The sequence below is a fragment of the Drosophila teissieri genome, chromosome 2R (assembly GCF_016746235.2).
Source record: "Drosophila teissieri strain GT53w chromosome 2R, Prin_Dtei_1.1, whole genome shotgun sequence".
NCBI lineage: Eukaryota > Metazoa > Arthropoda > Insecta > Diptera > Drosophilidae > Drosophila > Drosophila teissieri.
The window spans coordinates 17,428,664-17,439,422 of record NC_053030.1 but is presented as its reverse complement, the minus strand read 5'-3'; the positions used below and the strand labels follow the sequence as shown (position 1 = coordinate 17,439,422).

At 44.5% G+C, this 10,759-nt stretch overlaps 1 protein-coding gene across 1 annotated transcript; it reads left to right on the top strand.

Annotated features, from left to right (window-relative positions):
• The first annotated feature begins 5,367 nt into the window (after positions 1 to 5,367).
• On the top strand, positions 5,368 to 6,482 carry LOC122614207 (carbonic anhydrase 1). The gene has a single exon (XM_043788732.1). The coding sequence runs from the start codon at positions 5,438 to 5,440 to the stop codon at positions 6,458 to 6,460; it is 1,023 nt and encodes a 340-aa protein (XP_043644667.1). The 5' UTR covers positions 5,368 to 5,437; the 3' UTR covers positions 6,461 to 6,482.
• The last annotated feature ends 4,277 nt before the right edge of the window (positions 6,483 to 10,759 follow it).

Below are 10,759 nucleotides of genomic sequence, written 5' to 3'. Positions count from 1 at the left end.
AGAAGAAAAAGAATTCATATTGATAATTGTATAGAAGCTTTCCAGTCTTAACTTGTGAAACACTTATAACAAAGTACGAAGTAAATACCCCAGTCGTAAACAGCAAACAGGAATTTTTCGGTTAGTGTATTATAAAGTAAACAAGCCGAATAAATCGTGATAACATCTCAATTCGGTGTTGGGCTCACTTATTAGAGCTTCTGCATCACTTTTCATTTTTTTTCTTTTCCTATCCTCACAGAAAGCAAATACAAAAAAAATTCGAGTGTGTTAATTAATCAAAGCCGCTTTTCGGAATCCAAAACGCCATCGGCCAGCAAGTAGAAAAAATATATTTATGGGAAATGTGCGGCGTAGACTTGTTGAATTTCGCCATATTAGCCAAGGATTAATCAGCTAAGGAGTCTCAATTAGAGCGCATTTTGAATGCCCGGCATGAGCATGTCGTAAATCACTTTGGCCAAATCCGGCCAGCAGATAGTCACTGTGACCAGGACAGCTGCGAAATCCTTGAGTTGCCGGGACTGGCATACCAACGAAGTTGGGCGAGAAAAAAGCGCAGCTCAAATGCAAAGGATTCCGAATCCTTCGGCATGCACGACGCTCTTTTGACTTTGTTTGGCAATCGTTTAAGCCCGGAAAGACGATGTTGGGTCTTTCGGGGGGGTGTGGTGGGGTGGGGCGATGTGTGGAGGACCAGGACAAGTACGTGCAGTCAAACAGATTTCCAGTTAGCAGCTCACAACAATTCGCTTTTAAGCCAGCGCATAAATCAACCTCAAAAGATATCCCCAATTTTTTTGGCGGTCAGGGGGCGGCGGTGCAGGCGAAAGCGTTAAATTTCGACGGGGGTAAAAGTTTATTTTTATTTTTTTGGCCGTTCCGCGGCATTTTATTGAAAGGATAATCGATGGCAGCAAAAGCAAGGCAAGGCAAGGCAAGGCAAGGCATTAAAGGATTCGACTTTGGGCAACTTATTCGACTTTAAAAACTTAACCCAAGGCGATGTCGACGAACTGAGCGATGTGAAATGCGGCTCTTTGCGGTCAATTTAATTGAATGATGAATTGCGTTGGACACTTGAGAGGTGGGGCTCGGATGCCGCAGAAAATTCTTCAGTTGTCACGGCTACTTGTGCCCGAAGGATGAGTTCAGCAGGACGAGAGATGAGGCACTTGGGGCGGCGCTGGAGAAAGCCGGGGGAAGGGAGGGGGGGCTACGACAAAGACGAATACGCATAATCAGTCAAAATTTATGACAAGCTCGAACCCGAAAGTCAGCTTAAGCATTTAATTGGCCCAGGTCCAGTTGGCCGTCCCCCAGGACAGTCCTAATTAGCATGGGCATTCATGTACATGATGGAGTCCATTTTTTGTCGCCTCTCTTCGCCCCCCGTCTCGCCCCCTCAGCTTTCTCCTAGGCTCCCATGTGTTGTGTGTCCCGGTGGCCAAAGAGATTTTTACTGTTCCTCGACTCTGACTGATGACTCCTCCGCTGGAGAGCTCGGGTGTAATTTGTCTAGGCCAAAAAGGGATTCTGGGCCTCCTTCACTTCACTGGCTAAGAGCGAGTGCTGTTCAAAGTTTGTTTCTCCTCCTCCAAAAAAAAACAAAAAAAAAAATCCTTTTGTCGCTGCCTTTCATTTGATTCGCGCTGCAAGGCGGCGCATAAAAGATAGATAAATAAGAAAAAACTCTGAGGAGCGTAAAACCCAAAATGTTTAGCTTAGTGCAGTTTCGTGTAACGCATTATTCTTGCTTAACATTTGTCGGGTTCCGTTTCTTTCCTTTGTTTGGCTTTTGCCGCTCTAAGCCAGTTTCAATACCGAATCAAGTTGCACAGAAAATTGGCATAATGGCGAAGCTAAATTCACTCGAAACTAAAAACATAACTACAAACTAATAACTCAAATAATATATTAAAGGTCTCGATTCTTCTTCGTTTGCAGGTGCGAAGAATGATCCTATAATATGTGCAGGTCTATGGAGCTTCTAAAAATGTGGATCAAATGAAGAAGAAATTTACCAAATATTGGTCTATATCTTTTCGATACTGGCTAAATTATATGTAATTTCTTTCTCAGTAAGAAAATGTCTTGCATTAATTTGAAGATTAAAGATTAAATTAAACATCAAATTAAAAAAAAAATTGAATATATCAGTGTCCCCGCTTTTAAATTCCTAATGTTGTATAATTTAATGTTAAATACAATTTTATTTTATTTAATTTTTAACTTGGAAGCTTTGGTTGTTGTACTGAATAAAAGCTTTCTGTACAATAATTCTACATGACACATTTTTGAACGCACTGCAGCGCCATCTATTGTCATAACGACCCCTGTGTGTTCCAGGTACCACGGTTTCCTCTACAGACGGTAGATGGCGCCAGTGCTTAATTAGGGTCCTTTTCCTTTTTCAATGCAGATTAATTTCTCAAGGGGCTGCTAGAAATAAGAAAATTGATGTCAAAATGTTCTTAGTAGTTTCTTTTATTTAAATAAACCCAAATCTGGAGATCCCCACCTTGTTGTTCTCTAGCTCAACTCAAAAAATGAACTTTTAAATACATAATGAAATCAATTAAAGGACTGAAGGCAGTGCAGTTAAATTGAATAGATCGATCGATAGTGATCAAAATTAGCCGACATCCGATGGCAATCTACCGATTTGCTTTCCACTTTCAACCCCCGCTTCGACGGAAAGCGTTCCATCCCTGTGCATCCTATAGGCGTTCTTCTGTTCCTGTGCATGCCAATGATACTATTATTTAATGGATCGGTCGCGCAGGAACCTCTTGTTCCACTCGGGAAGCCAACAAAAGCGGATGGGAAGTGCACGCTTTGGCAAGAAGAGTGTCTTTCAGGCTGAAACAAGGACATTATACAGCCGGGCAAGTAGCAAACATTGTCAACAACAGCAAAGCAAAACACGTCAACGCCCCTAAGCTGCTAATGAGGGCAACTGCGGCTGGAGGCTGTGAAAACAACACAGGAGTAGTGAAAGGACGCATGCTGCGATAGGGATCAGGATCACATTCGCAGGCAGCTGAGAAGCAGAGAGCGAAAGAGAGAGCTGGAGAGTAAAACACACAGTAGCAACATGGCCGCAAAGCGATCGATCTTGAAGAATGTCCTTGCGGTTTCGGCACTGAAGACACTCTCCCAGGCGTTGTTCATTTAACAATCACACAGGACACAGGCGATAATCCCGACCCTCCGAGTGTATTCCACAGCGGCCTGAGAGATACAAAAGCCTAAGCGGATTGGCCAAACAAAGTTGAGTGCCCTAAATACCTCGTCCTGATCCCTCGCCTGCGCCCGTGTTTGATGTCCTGCGGCGCATATTAACATTATCAGCTGTGAGCTGTGAGCTGTGTGCTGTGTACTGTTGAATGTGTAATGGGTGCAAAAGAGATGGCCGCCGAAGTGGAGAAAATCCCAGTATAGACAATGTTATCGGAGCCAAAGTAATTGTCTCGTCCGTGTCCGGGCATCCGAATAATGTGTGAAAATTTACACCGAATTTACACCGGAGGCCCCCGCTGCGCTCGACAGCCAAGTAAGGACATTCTTCCTGTGTCGCCGCAGTAATCGGCAAATGTGGTTAAGTGATTTAAGAGGATATTATCAAGCCGTGCAGCAGACAAATCAATCGAATTCAAAGTGAGACCAATTTCGTTTGCATTCTCCTGCGGCCAAATCGATTGCCAACGTGATTGTGCGATGCGTTTCGCGTCGCTTTAACAAAGTTTCTCCGACCGGAAACGGAAATTTCCTTTGCATGTTTGCCGCAGCTTGCCACAGATTGTTGCAGATGCAGTCGATGGCATTTGCGTATCTATTGGAAAGAATTCATGGGGCAGTTTTGTATATCGCTGATTTCAGATCTTTATTATGAGTCTGTAATTTAAAGCACACATCTAAGGATTGAAGTAGTAGAGTTAAGTTCATTGTATATCATTATATTAAGTATCATTATCTGTGTGTAAACACGCTTCTAGCTGAAACAACCATAATCTGAATGTCGCAGTGATTTATGGAAGTCGATCAAACAAATTCGGACCACTTAAATAGAGTCCTTGTGCCGCATATGAAAACGCAGTAACCAAAACAAACACTGTGTAATGTGGCAAGCAACCCCTGAACCGAAGCTGCAGCCTCAATTAACCCTAAGCGACCATAAAAATCGAGTCATTCGGTCACAAATGAAAACAACTGCCTGGAGGCCTGGTTACTCAAAAATGGTTATGATTGTTATTCCGTTATTCCGTTATTTTCGTATTTTGTTATTTTGGCACCCTCTGGCAGGACTCGGCTAACGATGTTAGTGTTTCCGTTTATGCCACATGCTTACCCGTCAATTTGCGTGCAACTCGCTTGCCCCAGGACACGTTCATAGCCACGGACACTACGGCTACTACGAACGCGCCACCCGGCCACCCGAGCACTCTGCCAGCTGAGAGGAGAGGAGGTCCTGCGATGTCCTGCGAGGTACGGGGATGTGGACAATTTGTAACATTTGGCAGACGTCAACGCCCTGCACAAGTGCAGGAAAATGAAATCAAATCAAAGCCAAGCGAATTGATCAGAAAAATTCCATAATTGAATCGCAGTGGGAACCCACCACCACCACCACCGCCCCGCATAGCACCGAACCGGGGGGCGTGGCCGTCCTTTGATAACTTTATGCTAATCAGAGATGGCCGAGGAGTCTCGAATTTCACAGGCCATAAGTCAAAAGTCTGACTAGGGTCTACACGTAGAGAAAGGACATCGACCAGTAGATTTCAGATATCTCTCAGTTTTCATTGGATTATTTAACTATTGCAACAATAAGTTAACAATAAGTTAGGCTACCATTTAAAATTGTATTCTTTTTATCGGCATATCATGGCATATCATTAGATAACTGATATGGGTTCTGATTATGAGTTTATATAGCATATAATATCTTTGACAATAGAAACGATCCGTTTTTCCGGTGTAGTTCCTGCCGCGGTGCAAAATGTGTCGGAGTGCTGGAAATAATTTCCGTTCGGCTCCTAGTGCTCATTTCGCCTATTTTGTACATACAAAACTAATTAATTTCCCAAAATGCAACATAGAAGAGTTGAGGGGGTGGCGGGGGGGCGGGAGGAGCCGGGAGGGTCCACGCAGGAGCGGCACAGGATATTTGTGCAAGCAATTTCCGCCGCCGAAGAGAGTTTTGTGCGTAATTAATTTATGCAAAATACAAATGCAAACAAATTGCAAATGTTTTCGCACAAATTTGCTGTGCGCCCAATTTGTTTTCCAAAATAATTAACTTTTCAGCGGGTTTAATTAGAAATTTTCTCAATTTCACCGCTCAACTAGGAAGGCCAGTGCTTGGCTGTCATCCCATGGAGTTATCATTTCCCAGCAAGTTTTCCTAAGTGGATTCTACTGTGTAACTGCGGTGATGAAGGGATGCCTCACCTGTGGTCTGCTGAAGTACCTATGGTGCTGGCTGGAGGACCTATCCTGTCGCCTCCAGGACAGCAATCTTCTCAAGCTGATCCTGGCCATCTGCGTGGCCCTGTTGGTGCTGTTCAATGTCTACACGGGCTTCAGCTTGGCCAATAGATGTGACGAGGGATCGGATGATGGATGCTCAGATGCTGGCGGAGATCAGTCCACATGCTCCTCCAGTTACTTGAGCTGCACTGCGCGGTGTTCTCCGGAATCCTACAACTACGCCTGGGACCGGGGGCCTCATACCTGGAACACTCCGTGCAACAATCAGAGTCCCATTAACATCGAGCTGAACTGTTTGGAAATAAACTACTTTGATGCGCCGCTGATATGGTCGCATTACAACACCATGCCGTTGGGCATTCGCCTGGAGAACAACGGGCACACACTGATCCTGCGAGCAGCGTTTCCAGGACGAACGCCCTCCATCGACGGCGGCGATCTACTTGGACGCTTCGACTTCCGGGAGATCTCCTTCCGCTGGAGCTGGACCAACTCGTCGGGCTCGGAGCACACACTGGACCATCGTCACAGCCCGCTGGAGATGCAGTGCCTCCACACAGATGGCGATGGTGGCGACAGCTGCTCCTCCAGCCAGGGCGTCCTGATGATCGCCTACATGTTCGATCTGTCCGAGCACAATCCGTTCCTCGATGTCCTCATCCAGCATCTCGCGGCTGTCCAGCAGGCCGGTCAGGTGGTGGAAGTGCCCCCCTTTCCACTTAGCTACCTCATGTCCCCCTTCTACGACAAGTTCTACAGCTACAATGGATCCCTAACTGAGCCGCCCTGCCATCGGGGCGCCGAGTGGCTCATACACCCCGAGTCCTTGGCCATCAGCGAGCGCCAGCTGAACGAGTTCCGCCTGCTGAGGGACAGACGTGGCTCAAGGATCGCACGCAATGCGCGTCCAGTGCAGCCGATCGAGGATCGAAAGGTATACCTTAACCGCTTCAGAACGGGGTTTTAAATCAGATTGAAAAATGTGTTTATGTGGAAAAGTGATAGAATGATAAACATACACAAAAATTAGATATCAGATCACGCAATGCGCGTCAGTGCAGCCGATCGAGGATCGAAAGGTATACCTTAACCGCTTCAGAACGGGGTTTTAAATCAGATTGAAAAATGTGTTTATGTGGAAAATAAAGTTCGATAGAAATAGAATGAAACACTTACTAAACAATACTACTTAACAATAGTTACATTGAGTATACTATTCGGTGAGGTATGTCTTGAAGGAATATCTTTGAAGGAATTACCAGTGAAGCTGTAGACAAGCTTCATAATTATCCAATAATTAATACCTTATTAATAAGTTTGAGGCCTTAGTTTTAGTACATCCAACGATTGCAGAACAAGTTCCATAACTTCATTGCTTATAAAGATTTCTTAACTCCATTGAATAACAAGAAAAATCTTTTCACAACCATTATTGATTGTGTTCAGATAGTAAATGCTGGTCAAAACCGCTTACCACAATCCAATCCAATACATAATCCTTGTGGCCTGTCAATCAGGACTCCATGTACTTCCGAGCTGGCTCTAATTGGTCCTGGTTGCCGCTCCATTTCTGATTCGGGGTCCTGGTGGTCAGTCTTCCGCACAATTTGCTTTCGGGTTGCCGTTTGCCTGGGCAAATAGTGTGCTTATATAGTAATTCACTAATTAGTCGCTCAAAGAGCATTAACATTAGCATTAGCATTAGCATTAGCCGTTGCAGAGTCCCGAGGTCCTGAGCCTGTTCCGCATCCTGTGCGCACAATCGCCGCAGGACATGGCGATGCGATTGTGTGTGTGTGTGTGTGTGCGTGTGAGTCAGCGTCTGTAATTTCGTTAGTGCAGCGGAAACTGTTGCGGACATGTTTGCCCTGCGATTGGGATTGGTATTGAGATTGGCAATGGGAATGGGAATGGGATCGGAATGGGATGGGCACGGGCATGGGCATGGGCATGGCATGGGATTGGGTTCTGGGCCCTCCTGCGGCGAAGCACCCTCATCTCCTGTCCTCCACCTCCTCCTTCTCATTCACCCCCCTCCCTGCATTACAGCTGCTGCTTGGCAATCAGAGAGTTCCAGTTTCCAGGCGCATAATTATCAGTTGGCGCCTAACCATACATACATACATACTAGATGGCATTTCGACCATGTTCGTCCATTGGCCCGTAATTAGTTTTTAATCCAGAGATGGGGGGGCATCGAGCACAGCGAGCACATCGGATCCAATTCGATTTGAGGCCTGCAACGTCGACTTGTTTAATCAATGACAGGCCAAGTGCATTTTACTGCAATTGCATTTGCTGCAAATCAACGCTAATGAAATTATACAAACAAGTTTCGGTGCGCTTTTGTTGCTCCGTGCTGCGTCAATATTTGTGCTGTGCGCCCATTCGCAATTTGCATGTTTTGAAAACTTAATTGGATTGCAATTTCCACAAATAAAGCTTAATTTTTCCGTCGCACTTTTCATTTTCGGACTTTCGCAGCCAGGACATGTCCTACACCACGTGCGACAAAACAATTTATTTTTCGGGTAAAAACTAAAACTTTTGTCTGCGAGATGCAATTAAAAACGGATAATTCCATTTATTAATGCTTGATATGCAAATTGATTGCGCACAAAATGTTCAATTAATATGAAAATGTTTGTTAGAAAATTAATGAAATTTTCCCATGCTTGTGGATGGATGGCTATTGGTTTGTTTATGTTAAATTAGATGGAAATGAAACACTAAAATGCAAATAATATGCAATTAATTAGATGGAAAATCCATTTACCCGTCAAAGTATAAAAGCGTCAATTTAGGAAATGTTAAAAGGAAACTAGTTAAGGTGGGAAGTTGAGGGCTTACAAAGTCCATTTAAACACATTTTTATTTATAATACCTATATTTTTACAAAGAGTTAGGAGTTCTGAAGTTTAATTACCAAAATATCTTTATTAAGGTCTTACATTAAAGTCCTAAACAGAGTTTATCTTTATACACAGAACCAAAACCCTTTTTCTCCGACGTTTTAAATGGTTTTAAATGTAGCTTCTTGTCGCAATCCATTAAGTACACAACCAGAGCACAAACAAAACCAAATCGCATATTCCAATCCCATCGAAGTCGTAAACTCCATCGAATCAGTCGCAGCAGAACAAACATATCAATCAACATGTTTAATTGAAAGTAATTAGAATAAAGCAGGCACACTGCCAGCATCAAGCTCCTCTAGTGGCTGAATAAGGCGAAGCCAGTTTGGCCACAAAGGAGTCGAGGAAAACATCGGTCCACCCACTTTTGCCAGCAGTTTGTGCAGGAAAATGAAATTAGACGAATAGAATGACGATGTAAGTGCCATGAAAAGACGTTAAGACGCTCTAAGCCAAGACGCTTCGTTCGCTGGGCGGGAAAATGAGAGCGACGGAGAGTTGGCTGCTGGTAAAATTGAGGCAAATTGCATTTAAGTGTTGCCGTTTTCATTTAGCCGCATGAATATGTATGCAGGATGCTCCGCAGATCCTTGTGGGTAGTGGATGGCTGGATGGGAGGAGGGGTGGAGGAGGGAGAGCTAAGCTTCTCCTTGGCTCTTGCTTTTGTGGCATACAAAATTGAATGAATAATTGAGAAAACGAGCGCATGATGGCATTAGTGTGTGATTGTGAAAGTCCTTGCTGCTAGTGTGTCTCTGTGTGGGTAAGCGAGATTGTGTGTGCGTGTGTAAGTGTGTTTGCAGCTAATGAATTTTAATTGCTTTTATTAAGGCACAAAGAGGTTGACGTCGCCTGACTGCAGTGTCTGCATCAAAAATCCCTGTTCAATGTTAATTGTTAATCATTAAATATTGTTGCTGGCAAAATCAATATGGCGGCTGACGATTAATCAACGCCATTTTGTAATTATCTCGCTGGAATATTTAATTCAATTAACTTTGCGGGTGAGCACGCTGAACAAAGCCCCCGCCATCTCGTCCTCCTCCTTCGCTGTTTTTTTTTCGGGCAATGCAAATAAATAAATTGAATTCAAATTGTTATTGCAACAGTAACCGCACCAAAAGTAGGAAAAAATATATGAACGCCATAAAAAAAGAGAACAATAACAGGACGTACCCACACCCCTTTGAATGCAAAGAGCTGGAGTGGCAGACGCACACACATGAAATTAATTTGATGGAAAACTCGGTCCTTGCAGAGCCCTTTTTCCTCAGTCTTCTGTCTCTGTCGCTCAGCCCTTTGGCGCACTTCCTTTTTCAATTAAACGCCACCATTTTCCATTAACGAATTTGCATGTGTGTGTCTGTGAGCGTGTGAGGCGCGCCCACACTCACACACAGACACAAACACACTGGCACGCAAGTAAAAGGCTCTCCCTTAGACTCACACACACACACACACATCTGTATTTCTATAATAAAATTAAATTAGAAGACCAGAAAATTAAATCATCAAAGCTTGACGTCTGCCGGCAGCGACGGCTGCTGTTTCCTCCTGTCTACATACGTGTGTTTGTGTGTTTCACTGAGTGTGTGTGTGTGTGTATGCGGGATAGTGTGAGTGCGAGTCCTGCAAACCCATGCACAGATAGACACACCGACACTCCACACTCTCAGAGCCCAATTTGCTAAAGCGACAGTTACGAGTTCATTAATTTTTCTTCTTTTTACCCTCGCTCTCTCTCTCCTCCTGTCCTCCGCTCCTCCTCTCGCCTCTTGTGCTCTGCGGTTTTTTGGCTCCCTTCCTCTCTTTCGCTCTCTGTATCGCCATCTCTTTCGGGGCTGCTCGCCTTTCTTGATGGTGTGAGCAGCATCATAAATTAAATTCTTCATCAACTCAAACTCGTTAAGCGCCAATAAAGTGACAGAGAGTTATTTTCATCACTTTTTCAATGGTCTACCACAAGGCACGTCGGTGTATCTCCCATGCGTGTGTATGCGTGGCCTCTATGCGCCGAAGCGCTCACGCACACACACGCAGCTGGAGAGTGAGAGAGCGAGAGTGACTGGTTTAGGCCACGCCCCCCACCCAGCAAAGAGAGTCAGAATTCGAATGGGAATGGGAATGAGGAGGAAAAAGGTCGCCGAACAAACTGGTTCTTCATTTCAGCAGCAGAATTCACTTCGCTTTTTTGTTTAAGACTTTTACGCATGCGCAGCATGATTTTAGATTCTAAAGGGTATTTCCCCGATAAGAGGATTCAACTAAGTGCACTTCAGCCACAGCTGCCGGAGCAGAGGAGTGCGATGATATCAGCAGTGCCCACTCAGAAGCATCAATTAGTCGCTACC

What these genes read in the sequence shown, in the direction of transcription:
- LOC122614207 (XM_043788732.1), top strand. Translation starts at nt 5,438, where the DNA reads ATGAAGGGATGCCTCACCTGTGGTCTGCTGAAGTACCTATGGTGCTGG.